General features: G+C 40.6%; 1 protein-coding gene across 1 annotated transcript; it reads left to right on the top strand.

Moving 5' to 3' along the window:
- The first annotated feature begins 1,749 nt into the window (after nucleotides 1-1,749).
- On the top strand, nucleotides 1,750-15,507 carry zgc:77151 (uncharacterized protein LOC337153 homolog). The gene is made up of 10 exons (XM_066646109.1): nucleotides 1,750-1,791; nucleotides 5,454-5,714; nucleotides 6,761-6,923; nucleotides 7,458-7,697; nucleotides 7,937-8,049; nucleotides 9,530-9,677; nucleotides 9,799-9,851; nucleotides 9,952-10,049; nucleotides 10,141-10,295; nucleotides 12,512-15,507. Exons 1-10 carry the CDS (start codon nucleotides 1,771-1,773, stop codon nucleotides 13,774-13,776), a joined length of 2,517 nt encoding a protein of 838 aa, XP_066502206.1. The 5' UTR covers nucleotides 1,750-1,770; the 3' UTR covers nucleotides 13,777-15,507.
- Nucleotides 15,508-16,607: the final 1,100 nt, after the last annotated feature.

Genomic DNA, 16,607 nt, shown 5'->3' with positions numbered 1-16,607 from the left:
AAATGAATATTCAGTAAGTTTCACTGGCAAACAGGCTTTTCATCATTTTAGATTACAACCAGTTTCTCGGGAAATTAGCAACGACTGATCCTCATTCAACTATCCCAGGACGAGGCGCTGTTTCGGGGGAAGGACCTCTGAAGATTTTTGTGTATTGGGATGGCTTCCAGACCAGATTCATGTCTGAAATAGAGCACTATGTAGGACAACTCTGATTTTCCATCTGCTTTCGCACAAGCCAATATTTTGAGGCAAAGGCAAATATGTGCTCTTCTGTTTAAAATAGATGATCCCTCAACAATAGCATTTGTTAAAGCTGTGGAGGCCTGTTACTCGAGATTTATAAGAATAAAAACCGTATCCGTTTGCGTGTTTATTGTTATTCTGTGGCGATATTCTAAAGAGCCTGGCTCATTCAGACTGTGCACCTCACATTCATGAAGGTTGGTCAAATGGAACCAGAGTGAACATTGCTTTTCCATGACCAGAGGGTAGCAAAGGAGAATATCATAGAAGGCAGAGTATAGCAGACAAACTCAGAGAGGAAATAATAATAAACAAATCATATTAATGAACATATGTGGTAGAAAATAAAGGGGTGAATTAATTTACTGCACCAACACCTTCACTTTAAAACACAGTAGCCATATTGTACAAATCTGTGTTTACTTTTTGTAAACTACATTTACACAAACTAAGGTGAAGGTTTATTATTATTATTATGTTTATTATTCCACCAAACAACCTATTCTCACCGCAAATATATTTGAGAATCAACTGTTTTGATGTTTGACGGTTACTCCATTCAAACACCCTCATATTCAGTCTCAGCAGACTACAGGCTACTTGCTAATATCCCCTCAGACTGCCATTGTGCAGCTCTAAAAATCATAGCTTGGTGTCAAATCTTGAAATAAACACACAACACTCCCCCTGCTGGATAGGAACAAGTTTTAGAACAGAAACATGTCCTGTATTATTAAAGGAGATACGAGGTTTGGGGAGTCAAACGCTGACAGCCTCGTATCTGTTGAGTTTTGAGAGTCAGGGTTTGTGTGTGGGAGGTGGTAGTTTCCTCTCTTGTCTTCTACATATTGAATTCCTCACGACGTTAGACACAATGCCGCCCTTAATGTGAGGGGGGGGGGGTCACGTGACTCACACCAGGCTGCATTTTACAGTTTTCTGAGGAAAAACCTAAAATTACACACCCTCCACCTCCTTTATATACACTCCTAACCACATATAAAATAGCATTTTATTAAAAATTAGAAGCTCGGATTTCGTAATCAGTCTCAACTTTTATTATATAAAATTATTTATATATATTTTTTTTATAATTTTTTTATTTTTAATTATTATAATATATTAATAATTTTTTTCTCAGACCACACACAGTGTTTCTGCCCTCGGGGCAACAACAGGCGCATTAATAATAAAAAAATAAATAAATAAATAAAAACTTTTAATATAAGTTTTTGGATGAAATCAAATTTGGCCACACCTAGGTCCTGCCCCATTTTCACAAAAAAAAAAAACACCAAGCTTTTTCCTCTGTAGCATTTCTCTGAGTGTGTGCCGGTGAATACTCGACTGTGTAACTTGATAGGGGGCAGAGAGAGAGAGAGAGAGAGAGAGAGAGAGTGGGAGAGAGAGAGAGAGAGAGAGAGTGGGAGAGAGAGAGAGAGAGAGAGAGTGGGAGAGTGGGAGAGAGAGAGAGAGAGAGAGAGTGGGAGAGGGAGGGGGGGGATAAGGGAATGCTGAACTGCAATGGAGCAGAATACCATACAGGTAATACAACTTCCAACTTTATATTTATTTAAAGCCTCTGCTCGCTCTCTGTGGCTGTAAAATAGATGCAAAACATTTTTAATCCCAATATCCGTGTTGTGTATATTTTTATATCCCTTCCTGCAACATCGCCACGTTTTTAAATCCATGAAAAAGCTGAATTGATTCTCATCCTATCAAAGCGAACGACTCGGAAAAATTTCTCCTCTCTGCTGAACGAGACCAAACTTTTTGAGATTGCGGTAAACTTGCACCAAAATATAGACGATCCTCGGCGGACCTCGGCTCTCCGATTTCCACCCGAGCAGCTTTAATTCGCCGATATTCGCCGTTTCTTTATTTCAATGTCATTATATCGATATTTATTTTTGTTAATGATTAATTTCTTTGTGTGTCGTGTCGACTACCTATGTCTCTCTCTCCCTCTTTCTCTCACTCTCTTTCAACCCCCACCCCCATATTTCACAGTTGTTTAAGAGAAATTTGTTTTATTTTTCTTGCCCGGGCTTCGAGATTAATATTAAGCTTCTCGGGACGTTTCCTCATTTCATAAATGCATTTTCGGGGCTGTAAATCGAGCCACAAATACTAGAAATAAACAGGAACTTTAGTTTGAAAATGACGTGGTGATATCGCTATTGAAAAAGGCTCTCGGAAGAAAATATTGAAGTGAGATGTGACCGAATTGGAGAGGATTTAATGTCGTTTTAAATCGGCGAGATAGCCTCTTCGCCACCGTAATTTTACGTGGATTAAAAAAAAATGGAGAGCCATATTTAGCGTGAACGAATATGACTAGTGATTAGTCTACGTGGTGTACGGAGAGATTGAGTTTACATATTCGAGCAGAGTGAGGGTGAGGGCGACAGAAGAACAAACCGCATTGTATAGGCTCCTGATAACCGTCGAATTACGTTTTGTGAAGTGAGGCGACCGAAAATACTCGAATATAACGCTTTCATTTGAACACAGGAGGAAAGAAACGAGTCTCGTTGAATGAATCTGTCGAGAAAATAACACACTGCGATTCTGAGGTCGTTGTTGGGTGTGTTTTTCTTTTTTTTCCCCCTTTATGATGACTAGTTTTCGCCTCAAAGTGTTCGTTAATTTTCCAGACCCGAGAGCAGCGATATTCCCCAGCAGTAACTGTTGCCTAAACAATATTAGCCTCTGCAAAATGTTCTTATAACTTTAAATTCGTTTCTGGGGCTTCTTTTTCTTCTTTTTTTTAAAGATATTTTCATTTCTGTTGGCCACACACTAGTGTATCCCCCAAATCGCCTACAATACCTGGGTGTTTCTAGCTCAAATACATTGGCAGTCGTACATTTACATTTTTATGTGGTGGTAAAGTAGCCTAGCGTAAGACCAGTGAGCAGTACCGGCGTCCACCACTAGGGGCTAGGCATGTGGCTCAGCTCTTATAGGACCAGGCTAAAGAGAGTATGTATATGTATGTGTTTGCTCGTAGGCCTATGTATTAGTTGGGGGTGGGGGTGAATGAGAATTGCTTACTTCCTGACTCTTCTGAGGGATATTTCTAAACTTCACTAAAGCTGAAAAACATGAGCCCAAACCCAGCCCCGTCCAGTAGGAGGACAGGTAATGGACCTTTCCACTGGACAACTATATTTTTTAGTATGTTTTTCAGCTTTCCTGAATAAATCCTGCTTGTTGGAATACCCCTCCCAGTGGTAAAACCGAGTAACGTTCATGGAAAATATTATTTAGAAAGAAACAGAAATGTCAGCAATTCCCCTTTTTATTTGATAGTCATGTTCCACCCTTTGTTATTTGGGTTATTTTCCAATTGAACCTTGTAAACGCTAAACTAAAACTTCATGTGAGTTCTGCTACACAGTGTGTTGTGTGAGGAGGGTTCAGCTTGTATTCGATAACCACAAATCCAAGCTGGCACCACATATATGGATTTTTTTTTTCTTTTCTGAAATATCACATTGTACCACAGTGAAAGAGAGAGGGAGAATATAATTGTGTGTGCATTTTTCCATCATTATCAGAGCTGTTTCTAAGTAGCTTAATACACTGGAATGTTTTCAGCCATGGAAACATTAACAATGACGACCAAGGAATTCTTAGTAGTTTTAAAGTTGACTGAAATCCACTGTAGTTTGGCCTCTTTCAGAACTTGGACTTGCCTCTTTGAAAGCAGTTTTCATCCAATGGGTAGAGGGAGAACTACTTGCATGAGCCTTAGCGAATTGGAGCAGAAGAATGAAGGCTTTTGTGAGTGACGTTGCACTGCTTTTGAGAAATGTGCAATGAGAATTGCAGAAATGGATAATTTGGATCATGTGAAGGAGTGGCAGTATGTGTTTGTCAGTCCCGTGTACGTAGAGAAAAGCTTCAGATCACAAATGCACTGTAAAATTACTTTGTTTTCCCTGAGTATTTTCTTTGATGTGACCACCAAATAGCACAGGAATCCGTTATGAAAGCCACATACGTTGCCTCTAAAATCATAATAAAAAGGAATCTTAAATCGATGGCTCAACCACTGTTTTGCCCACTCTTGGAATAAATGAGCAACCTCCCTTAGATATCCTTGCAGGCAGCCAAGAACAATTTCCCAATTTAACTATGTATTTTTTATATCATCGCAAACATGCATTACCAAAACAAGAGAAGGAAAAACCTTCAGTGAAAGTCAGTGTAAAACGGTTTTATTCCAAGTCATTTTCAAGCATTTCTACTGGTTCATTCATCATCAATTCATTCACACAGCAACCGTCCTTTACACTGTGTTCTAATGATGTAATAAACTACATAGATATGCGTGTTTTTCTGTGGACAGTAGCCATGTATTGGCTTGTTTATTCCAAACACGGCTTATTTGAACTCCCAGTTAAATAACAAATAATAACGAGAGGAGCTTTGAAATCCATATATATTATAATACCACACTACTCAACCCACACCCGAGGTTAATTTCAGACCTGTGGGAAACTCTGATACTATAAGTCGCCTAAATATGGGCAAAAGCACAAAGCCAGGCTTTAAGAAGACAGCTGATGTTTTGTGGTACATTCTTTCACTGTATGGGAAACGGTGACTGAAATAGGGCTGGACAATAATTAGATATCTATGTATATCACAATATAAAATGGTTCAATAAAAATGATCGGATTTTCAATATTTCAATATACATTCTTTACTGCGTTACGTTGTAATTATTAATATTGACAAAGCCAAAGAGGTTGATATTTGATGATGGCATGTAGCTAGTTGTTGGCAGTTTTACCTGTGGCTTTTTTATTGTTCGTATTGATATCAGAATTATATCGCATCGACCGATATTAGGAAATATATTGTGATATAGATTTTGGCCGTATCGTCCAGCCCTTTGCTGAAACCATATAAAGTAATACCTTTGAACTTGATGCTGTTTGAGGCAAATGGGTACTTCCTTGCGCATTTTAGCTCCAGCAAATAATTAATAAGCCTATCCCTGACCCTGAAAGTGACATGGCTGACTGACTACACTTGTGGTCAATTTGCATTTATAGCAACTCTCATATTGACTGTAGAACTTGTACTTCATTCACTGAGATACTGGAACCGACTCTTCACAGGGCATCATTTCTTGGCCACTTTATACAAAGTCTGTAATAATAATAATTGTTTGCTGTTGTCCTCCTCAGTGGTTAGGCCCTCCCTGCGTCCGACGAGGCACCTTTGCCTTCTACAAGTCAGTGAGCTACCGGCCGGACACAGAGGCACCCGTTAAGGTCTGGACGCTGGGCGAGTTCTACTATGTACGCTGTGGCCCTCAGGAGCCTGTGTGCATTGCAGAGGTCACTCTGCTGTGGGAGGATCAGAAACAGGGCCACCTGCTGGCCAGCTCCAGACTGTACTTTCTACCAGAGGACACCCCCAAGGGCAGGACTGGGGAACACGGGGAGGTAAATGAAGCAGAATTATTAGAGGAGTTTATGCAGCAGTCAAACAGTGAAAATAAATTATGGATGAGACTAGTGTGAATGATGTGTTCTGCTATTAATGACACAGCAGTGTTAATGACAGTCGTGCCATTTCAGATAGTAATATACAGTTACAATTACTGTCACGGTGGAAATAAATCCCCTGCTGTTTCACCTTGGAGTTCAGCCTGGAAAGAGATATCTGTCAGATTAGTAGTCGTTTTCAGATTATTCCTTGTGATGCCTTTACTTTTAGTTTACACTCACTTGGGTCTTTGTTGGCGAAAAGGTGCCTGAAGAAACCTGAAAGGTTCCAGAGATTAAGAGTGTTGTCTTGTTTCACGTCTTGAGCGAGGCTTACGATGTACTGCTCACTGCTGAAATGGTCAAAGTTAATGAGGTTACGTTTAGCTGCACTTGAGCTTTTGTAGTGTGTTTTAGAGCCCAATAATTCAGTGAGATGAAATGGCTTTAAAACCCCCAGATATTTATTTGACTGGAAAAACACTGATGTCTGAGCAGCAGCTCGATGCGTGCATGTGTAAGTCTGAGTCATGGCAAAACCAGTCATAGGATTTGGAATCCAGAGTCAGATTTCTTGCCCATGTTTTATTTAAACATAATGTTTTTAAAGCAAAGCAAATTAGTTTGACTTGACCGAGCTCTAAAACTAACTCCAGGCTGCTGCTCAGAGGTGCCTCGTTTGTCACAGTTTTGTGTCATGCATCTTTTAAAAAGGTTGATCTCTTTGTCAGTTGTGCTTTTCCACTGGGTTTCCGCAGTTTGGATAGATCATCTTCGCTTCGGGGGTTGGTGGACTATTGTTACCAGTTGCAGCCGGGAGTAGGAGGCAACCCCTTTGTCGTTCAGGTGTCAGGAGATTTTAAGACATCAACCAGCAAAACCTGATCTGCTTTATTTTTTAAGCTCATGCAAAGTTTATATTTGCTCAGCTCTCCTGGGCCTACCATGAAAATGTGTAGCGTTTGTTGGTTATGACCTCAGACTGATTTTTGTGCGTTTGTTAGGATGAAGTTCTCGGTTTGGCGAAGAAGATTGTGGTCAGAGTGGAAGACCTGGTGAACTGGACTTGCGTGGAACCTCCCCAGTGGAAACGTAGCAGCCCAAAGAGCAATGGGTTTCACGTAACTGACAGCTCCCCAAGTGAACCTAAAGAAGTGAAGGATGAGGGTAAGGATAACGGCTACAGTAGTGCAAAGATCCCTGTCAGTAGGCTGTATTTTAATGTAGAGACTAGCAATAAATCCAACCGGATTAACGTTACATAGAAGTATAAATATTATTCATGACGTTGAGAAGTCTAGAATGTTTAGTGTAATAAATAACACGGTCGAGTCTGTTATGAGACTTTCTCAGTAACTGGACGTAAATAAATACATCAGCTGAAAGGCAGCTTCTAGTTAGGTGAAATCACAATGATTGGTTGACTATTCATTCATTCATTCATTGTCTGTAAGTGCGTAATTGAGGGTCGCGGTGAGTCCGGAGCCTCTGCGCAATCACTGCATGCAAGGCAGGAACACACCCTGGAGGGGGCGCCAGTCCTTCGCAGGGCGCCACACACTCACACACTATCATAAATGTAAAATGTATATATTATTGCACACATGAGATACCGTCCATGTTTATAAATATACACAGCATTATTGTTATACCGCCCAACCCTAGTTCGAAAGTTATAATTTCTTTACATTTTTTACCCAGATGGTTCCGTATCAACACCAGAGAGGGTGAAGGTGCTAAGTTATCCGCAGTACTGCCGCTTCCGCTCCCTGCAGAAACGCATTCAGGACCAGTCTGGCTGTCCAGAGGGTCTACAGGACCCTCACTTGCTGGCTTTGGGGGGGCTAAAAACAGCCCTGCACAACACACGTATATTGTACTGCAGGGACATTTTCAACCACCCGAGCCTTGGGACCAGCCCGAGTTTAATGTCTCAGTTTGGTAAGTTCTGCTTTTATGATTTTAGATGGTGATACAGAAATATATATTACAAAATTAAAGTAACCAAAAGCACCAAGCATCGTAAATGAAACAGAATGCCACAGTGATGTAGTGGATGCGGATATGTGCACTGTAATTACTAGTGCATAAAGTGTGTAGAATGTGTGGTCTCAGGAGCCACAGCAAGGCGTCTCAGTAGCTGTAGGTACTTTGACTTTTTCTTTCTTTCGTTTTACCAGGATGCTCATCTCTGAGCCTGAAGGGAAGACCACGGAAAAGAAGGGGCAGAGAAGGCAGTGTAAGCGAACAACAGAACTTCAGCCTGTCTGAGACGTCGGCGGAAAAGCTGAAGGTATGTTTCCATCATCAGCAGAAAGGCTAACAATTAATCGCTGTGTCCTGTTCCGCTTGAACATACACCAATCCACTACAACATTAAGACCACTTCCTTGTTTCAGCGCCACTGTCCACAGGAGCACTTTGTACATCTACAATTACAGACTGTAGTCCACTTGTTGCTCTACATACTTTCTTATCCTCAGCGCTCAGGACCCCCACAAAGCAGGTGTGATGTGGTGGTGGATCATTCTCAGCGCTGCAGTGACACTGACGTGGTGGTGGTGTGTTAGTGTGTGTTGTGCTGGTGTAGAGTGGATCAGACACAGCAGTGCTGCTGGAGGTTTTAAACCCTGTGTCCACTCTCTGTCCACTCTGTGAGACACTCCTCCCTCGTTGGTCCACCTTGTAGATGTAAAGTCAGAAACAGTAGCTGCACAGTGTGTGTCGGTCGTCCTCTAGTCCTTCATCAGTGACACAGGACGCTGTCAGCTCGATGTTTTTGGTCGGTGGACTGTTCTCAGTCCAGACTCTGAGGGGTTTAAAACCTCCAGTGGTCACTGCTGTGTCTGATCCACTCTACACCAGCACAACACCACGTCAGTGTCACTGCAGCGCTGAGAATGATCCCCCACCCAAATCATATGTGTGAGGGTCCTGAGCGATGTAGAACAGGGAGAAAGGAGGAAAACAAAGTATGCAGAGCGACAAATGAACTACACTTTAATTGTGGAGCTGAGGGAAAAGACAGTGTACATCCATGTATTAGGAATGCCACTGAGTTTAAGAAATTAAAGCAATAATCACAGCAATTATTTGTATTTCACTGGAGCTACAAAGCTGTAGCTAACAAATTATATCAGAATATACCCTGCTCTCAGTATCAAACTATTTTCCCTAAATGTTTGTGTACTCTACACTTGTGTATTAATTTTTCCAAAGCACACGGAACAGTAAAAAAAATAGCAGTGCATTGATAACAAATATTTATTGGTTATTAATGTGTTAGTATCAATGTAGTACTGATACAATGACTGCAGCCTTAATTCACACCAGTAGATGGCGCTTCAGAGACGCAAGCAACATGTTTTCAGTGTGGAAATATTTGCCAAAGGCCATTTAAACTTTCTAAGCTCTGAAATCTCTCAAGTGTGTAGTTCAACAACAAGTAAATGCCGCTTTTTCAAGCTTAGTATATTTTGTTTTAACACTGCGTTTACCAACATCAAATATTTAAAGAGTGGAATGGAATAAATACCCGTTTATAAGCATCTATTATAGTGAGGCTGGAGTCAATAGGATTATTTTCTATACTTTATCAATTACTTTAGGGTCAGGAATCCATATCAGAAAAAGACATAATAGCATCAGTGCATCTCCTATTAAAGACGGTGGTAGCAGTAGTTTAAAGGTTTTTGGCATCAAACATGTCTTGAAGGACTTAATTTAAAAATGGAGAAATGTGTTATTGTTAATGTTATTTTTTTTGGGTTCAGGAAACCGTGATGAGCGATATGGACATGGCATGGGAGGGCAGCTGGCTCCCTCACCCTGAGGAGCAGCTCTTCCTGGACCGGCTGTTTCAGTTCATGGAGCGTAGAGGGTCACCCATCAGCAAGGTCCCCAATCTGGGCTTTAAGAAGAGTAAGTGTTGCTGTGTTGCCTCTGTTTATTGTGAAATAGACTGATATCACTTCAGTTATGACTCGGTTTTCTGTTCATTCCGTCTGTAAGCGTTTAATTCTCTTTTTCCGTTCGTCTACAGTCGATCTCTTCCTCCTCTATTCGGTGGTCAAAAAGCTGGGAGGCTATGAGTTGGTAAGCCTTTAAACGTCTCACTGTGTTTTTACAAAAGTGAAAAGGGGGGGGGGGGGGGGATGCAGTTATTCTGGACTCATTTGACTCGTCTTGCCTAAAGGTGACATCACAGCGATTGTGGAAGACCGTTTACAACGAGTTGGGTGGAAGCCCGGGCAGCACCAGTGCCGCCACCTGCACCAGAAGGCATTATGAGAAGTGAGTAAGAGCCTCCAATTATAACATGGAGTCAAGGCCACCGCTGCACTTTTAGTCAATGGACTGTTTTATTTTATTCAATAAATTATAGGTTGATGCTCCCTTATGAGCAGCACATAAAGGGAGGAAATCTAGAGCTGAGCAAACCTTCAACTACAGCAACTTCACCCACTTCCATTAAAAAGCCTGGGCGTGGGAGAGGAACACAGGGTGCCACCAGGAAGAATGGGGTCACTAACCAGGCAAGTCATTCTTCTTAGAGTGGTGTTCTTTACAGTGAAGAATACTGCTCTGGAGTGTGCAGCGCAACACGTACAGTGCCGTTTGAAAAGTCAGGAACACATGTTTTCAATAAGGTAAAAGTGGTTTGTAATGTGTAAAGAGTTATTATACTTTTTTATGGGTTTTAAACTCAATGGAGATGAAATGGAATCTAATATTTAGGAGAAAGCAAAATAAAACAACACGTTTGGAATTGAATTAAAGTCTAAGCACCAGCTCTATGAAAGTGTCAAACAAATAAATACAGTGGAATTTGAGTTCCTAACGTGTGTTTATTGATAGTCAGAAAACATGTTATTTCTTACTAATTCAAGGAATAAGGTTTAAAAGACCCCCCCCCCCCCAACGGTGTTCGGAAACTCTAATAGGTGTCTTGCCTGTGACGTAGACGGTGGACAACAACTCTAGAAGTTGCACTTAATTTAATGCAAAATGAGGAAAAGGTGTGTTGTTTTTGGCTGCAATAATAACAATCACTAAATATGAATTTTTTCTTAGTGAGAGACATAATATTAACAGTATCATTAGCTCCCTTCATTTTATGTAGTAATCAGATAATTGTGAAATAGAGATGACATAGTCCTATGTGATTATGTTGTATGAGATTATATATTTCATATATATTATATTTAAATAAAAAAAATACAGCAAACTGTTCTAGGTATTAGGACGTAGTAAGTCTCATAGATGTAAAAAAAATAATTTGCCATAAGAAGGTGGCCAATTAAAACAAACTCTGTCATTCAACGGACACAGATTCCATTTTGTTTCCATTTAAAATTATATTTACTTTACAGACTTATCCAGAGAGGCCTGAGTAGGCTTGCAAAATTCCAGGAATTTTCAAAGTTGGGAAGTTTGCCATGGGAATTAATGGGTAATTATGGGAAATAACAGGAATTAAAAAGGAATATATGAAAAAATAAGGGTGAGAAATGTACATAGAGTTGTTCAGAAACATGCACTGTTCATTCCTCCATTTCATGTACTGCACATGTCCAGATGATTTCTAGAAACCTGACACTCACCTACTGAAAGCACACATTTACGTTTATATTTTTATTGACAGTTATAGCATTGAAAAATTAAGAAACCGTTAAATCAAGGTGTAATCTCAAAGTTTCTCGCTATCTGCTAATTCAGAAAAGCTTAATGAGCAATTACATTTAAGAGGTTAGTTCAGCAAAGCTAGCAGGCAAAGCTAGCAAGATGTTAGCGTCATACTCACTACAAACATTAAGCAAGCTTTCAGCCTCCAATAACATCCCTCCTTTCTGTTATTGTTTGTTTTGTTGTATGTTTTAATTCCTGTAAAGCGTCTTTGAGTTGTATGAAAAGTGCTATACAAAACTGATGTATTATTATTAATAGCTTTCCAAGGCTAGCATAGGCTAGCTTCCCCAAATTTTTTGCCTCAGTGGGTTTCTGTAACCAATAATTAATGCTTATTAGTTATTTATTTGAACATGGAGAGTACCGAGGTTCAGGAAGAAGCCTGAAAATATTAAATGCCGGGCTTGAGAAGCCTGTGGAAGAATACCTTATATTTATACAGTTCTCTTTGCAACTGTGTCATGGTTATTATTTGTATTGTTATTCCTTCTTGTCTGCTGTTGACAAAAAACGGTACATTGACGCTAGTGTAAGAGAGTTTCTTTAAATGATCCAATATTTCCTATTTATTCCAATAAATTCCCAAAGTTTCCATGAAAAGTTGACATATTGGAATATTTCCAAAGTCCCCGAGCTGAGTTCCCATGAAAAGTTACCTGTAATTTACTAGAAATTTATATAAAATTTTCCACCCCTTTGTAACCCTAGGCCTGAGTGTGTCCTAAGAGTCACTCAAGTCTTTTACTGGTGTTGTGTGATGTGATTGTCCAGGCAGAGGATAGAATTCAGGTTAAAAAGCATCGTTTCCCATTACAATTTTACTAACCTTTATAAACAACACCATTATTACATTTTGTACCAGCCTTTGCCTCGATTCCTTTGTACTTTCTGCCTTGTAGCTCCAAATAATTCTTTCATTATGAGATATTTCACCAGCATTTATCTTAAAAATAATTACCAAACACATTGGAGTTTGTACTTCACATTTACCAGGATGATTGTGTAAAACGTAGGAATGAAAACCAGTGGAATTTAACTGATTTCTCTTTTTTTAATTTACCAGGCAGGATCACCAGATGGTGGGCTGGTGCGAAAAAGAGGAAGACCTCCCGGCAAAAGGAATATTAAAGTTCTGGCTAAGGGCAGAGTTGGGAGACCGCCTTTAATTGTTAAACCTGTCACAGAGCCGGTCGTGATTAAACCCGCCAATTCGATGCCCGTCTTCCAGCAGTTAAGGGTTTCTCAAGCACCAGTGTCCATCGCTCATCTGCCTCTTCAGGCCACAGTCCTTTGTGAAGTGAAGGGGAAGCCTGAAACCTCAGCCCCTTCCTCCATATCTTGCCAATCTAAGCTCCAGATTGGTGGCTCTTTGGAAGGCTTCAGCCCCACCAAAGGCATGTGTCCTTTGGACCTGTTCAGGGCTCGCTTGGGCCTCAGTGGAATGGGAGATCCAGACAGAACTCCTCAAGACCCCTCAATACCCCTCAGCCAGAACAAGGCCAGGAGCCCAGAGACGCCTGAAAGTTTCCAGCATCAGTGTTCAGGGTGCGGAACGGAGAATCCCTCCTGGACCGGAGGCTCCAGAGAAGGCCGGACGACGAGGCCTCCCCTTCCTCCTCTCAAGATTCTTCCGCTAGACATCGATTGTAGCTTGCAGTTGCGCCAGCTTATGCGAACGCGTCTAGGCTCGGCACACATGAATTCGTTCACCAAGCGCCTCTCGGAAGCTCTGGCTCAGGACCTCAGCAAGACATACCCAACCAACGGCCACGCCCTTCCTGTTCCTCAGGACCAGGCCATGCCACTCAACCTGAGCAAGAAAGCCACCAACAAGAGGTCGTCTGATGAGATGGATGCCAGGGAATCGCAGTGCCAAAACTATGGAGAATCGCAGGCGAAAAGGTTGAAGATGGAGCCTGAAGATGTCCACCAGGCTCTGAAGCAGAATGAAGGAGTCTCAGGAGTTCAGCTGGTCCAGGACGAGCCGGCAGACTTGAGCTCTCCACGGAGGGCGAGGGCTTTACTGCCAAGCAGGACTAACTTAGCCTTGACGCAACCGGGGGCTCCCAGCTGTGATGTCTCCTCCGACAGTGGTTTCTCTCCTGCTGTCCTTGCTCTAAAACAGGACGCTGAAATGATCCCAGTGGATCTCAAACTGGGGAAGGCCTCTGTCTGGAAAAAAGAACCCGAGATACCAATTTATCCGAATCCAGAACCTGACCACGTCCCAAACTGTGTGCCTTACGATGACTCCCCAGCGCAGGGTTACGACGTCCCCTCTCTAAAAGAGCTCTCCAGTTCAAACTTATCCAAACCCTCACAAAGCTGTTGAAAAGCAGACATGAGAGCATGCCTGCCTAAAAATAAATACGTCTCAGTGCTAACACTCATCTACTTCATCACTCCTTTCTGCTCCTCCCCCCTCATGCTGCCAGCAAATATGGGGTATGTTCAAATAGACAATCATATTTTTACAGTGCATTAATAATCAAGAGTATCTATAAAACACTACTACTGTACTCTTCTTATACTGAGCTTATCCCTGTGGTTTACCTAAGGACAAAGAGACTTGTGCAGTTGGAGTACTTTATATATTTTATATTCAGAACATGTATCAGAGGCCTGATTGGTCAGTCAGTAAAGGTTATTTAAAGTCATTTGGGGATCACTTTGGTTTCGATGTCTGAGTACGTCGTGCTGTTTTGTCCACGTCTTTTTTCGCGTGTATTTTACGATCATTCAAGGGTCACGTAACAACCCACATCATCATTTATTTTATTTTATTGTCCTCTTTTTCTCCAGCCGCTAATATATAGCCCAGCTCCACTGGAACTGGAAGGCTACTGTATTTTTGTGTCATATTTTTTTAATAGTAAAGTTATTCTATTTTATGCTGAATTATTAATGCTTTACACGATGTAAGCCCACTGTATGTATTTTATTTTTTTTAATTCTCCTTCTCAACTTTGTTTCCAGTGCCATCAGCCGAGGCACGGATCTTCTACAAATCTTACGTCGCTTTATTTTTTTTCTTTTATAATTTAAGTAACGTAAACCCTCGCAGTAAAAATCCTTGTGGTGTTTTTGGGGTTGATCTCGGTGGCTATTGATGTGTTAAACTTTTGTTCTTTGTGCAATTAGACTTCAAGGATCCTAGTCACTGCGAGCTTTTGTTCTTTTTCTTTTAGGGGCATTGTGTTTTTTGTTCAACTCTTTTAATGTTTATGAATAAGGACTTGTTTTAGCCTGCGAGGCGTCGGTCGTAGCCATTTACACATCAGTATAAAATTCAAGAACATGTTTACAGCAAAACAGATCTGGAGTTGAATGTGAAAGGACCATACGTAGGTTTTCTCATGCTTTTCTTTTTCAGGCAAATGCATCACTTTTTTTTTTGTTGTGATTCAACTCAGCAGCACTGTTAATGAATCTAGCATTAATCCATCTTTTTCCATACTTGAATATCTGCCAGATCCAAACAGACCTAGGAGTTACTGCCCAAGTCGTATTAAAGTATAGTTCATAGTGATTTAACAACACTGTCGTAGGGCTTGCTCTGGAGAAAGCTGCTTTAATCAACAACAAAACGGATAAAAATGACTGTGGGTCAGTAAAATACTTGGTTGAAGTTATTTGAATTCCTTTGAATTTCCTGTTGCGTTGTGTGAAAGGACCACTCCCTTTTTTTTAAGTCTGCATTTTCCTTCTCTTCTGTTTCAGCAAATCTGTTTTAAAGAAACCGGTCTCTGACATTATGTCATTACAACACTGAATATTTATATTAAAACTTACCCTGATCTTGTGGTATCGTCCTTTTGAAAACAAGTCGTTCTTCAACGTGCACTGCTCACGCCTGGCCAGAGGGCGGCGATGTTCTCTCAAGTGTTTGTGTCCTGTCTCAAAGGGGGAAGGCCATCCCGCGCTACAACACGCAGTCCCCCATTTTGAAAAGAATGCCTTCGTGTTTACACCCTCCACGTTACAGATATCTTATTGTTGTTGGAAGGCTGCCCGAGTCAAAAATGTGGAATCTATATTTTTTAATAATGTAAAGCCAACTCTAGTGTGGATAATTGAATAAAATGAGACTGCTAGGACAGTTCTGAGCTGATTTATGGGTTCAGTAATTAGAAAGGGAGGGGAAACAAAGAAAGGGTCAATGTTCCCAGTTTCTAAATGATTATGTTTTTAATATTTTTACATTATGATTTTTTTTTGACAGGAGATTTTAATTTACTTAAAACAAAATTCGACATAAGAACAAAAATCACACTGGATTTACATTATTAGCATTATTTCTGTAGGTTTCCAAACAGCGAAATTAATAAACTAAACGTGACCAGAGGCATTTTGTGCTGAAACTAAAAAAAGATGAAAAGATTTCAAAATAATGGCACATCTACCTTCAACAAGTGCTTTTAAATAAAGAATTCCCTCAGGTAAAATACTAATCACTAATCCATGCAAATGGGAATGTAGTGCACATTTGGGATCACACCGGCCACTATTTTCTACGATTTGCTCCTTCAACAAGTTGTGTCCTGTTCAGTTTTCCAGAGCTGTCAGGTCTTATACACTGTCCTTTTCTCTGTGTGACATTGGCTCCTTGGCAGTTACCAGTCGGAAGTGACCGCCAAGTCCAAAGAAAGAAAGGAGGCTGGAAATTAACACATTCCTCTCCTCTAAAAACCAACACACAGACCCACGTTAGGACCTGTCTTTAAAAGTGCTTCAGAAAAGGTATATTCATAGAATATTATATTTATTTCCAAAATACCAATGTACAACTTTAAAGAAAAAAGGCGAAAATCTTAGTCTATTGAAATATATTGAATCTAATCAATTAAATGTATATAAAATTGTGTACAATTTAACGTAAAGACATTTACTTTGTCCATGAACTGTCATTTTTCACACACTATTAGATGCAGCTGATATGTTTAGATGATGCAGAAAAGCGAAGATGGTTTTGAATTTGAAAAAGTTGTGACTTCTCTGCTGGCCAGATTGATTCATCATTAAAAACTCTCCATCCATAACGTGTCTGGTGTGTTGAGGGTGTGTAAACCCCGCAGCTCTATGTTCTCCTAGCTCTTTGAAGCTGTCGGTAGGCTGCTAACCACTGATATATGATGTTAGTGTTGATACAACCGACGACACGTA

The sequence above is a fragment of the Hoplias malabaricus genome, chromosome 15, assembly GCF_029633855.1.
Source record: "Hoplias malabaricus isolate fHopMal1 chromosome 15, fHopMal1.hap1, whole genome shotgun sequence".
Classification (NCBI taxonomy): Eukaryota; Metazoa; Chordata; class Actinopteri; order Characiformes; family Erythrinidae; genus Hoplias; species Hoplias malabaricus.
The sequence above is the reverse complement of the archived record's forward strand: the minus strand, read 5'-3'. Positions and strand labels throughout refer to the sequence as shown.

Bases quoted from the DNA above. Each gene is read 5' to 3' on its own strand.
- zgc:77151 (XM_066646109.1), top strand. From the start codon at position 1,771: ATGGAGCAGAATACCATACAG. The intron at 5,715-6,760 runs GTAAATGAAGCA...TGCGTTTGTTAG, and splicing joins GGACTGGGGAACACGGGGAG to GATGAAGTTCTCGGTTTGGC. The intron at 9,678-9,798 runs GTAAGTGTTGCT...GTTCGTCTACAG, and splicing joins CAATCTGGGCTTTAAGAAGA to TCGATCTCTTCCTCCTCTAT.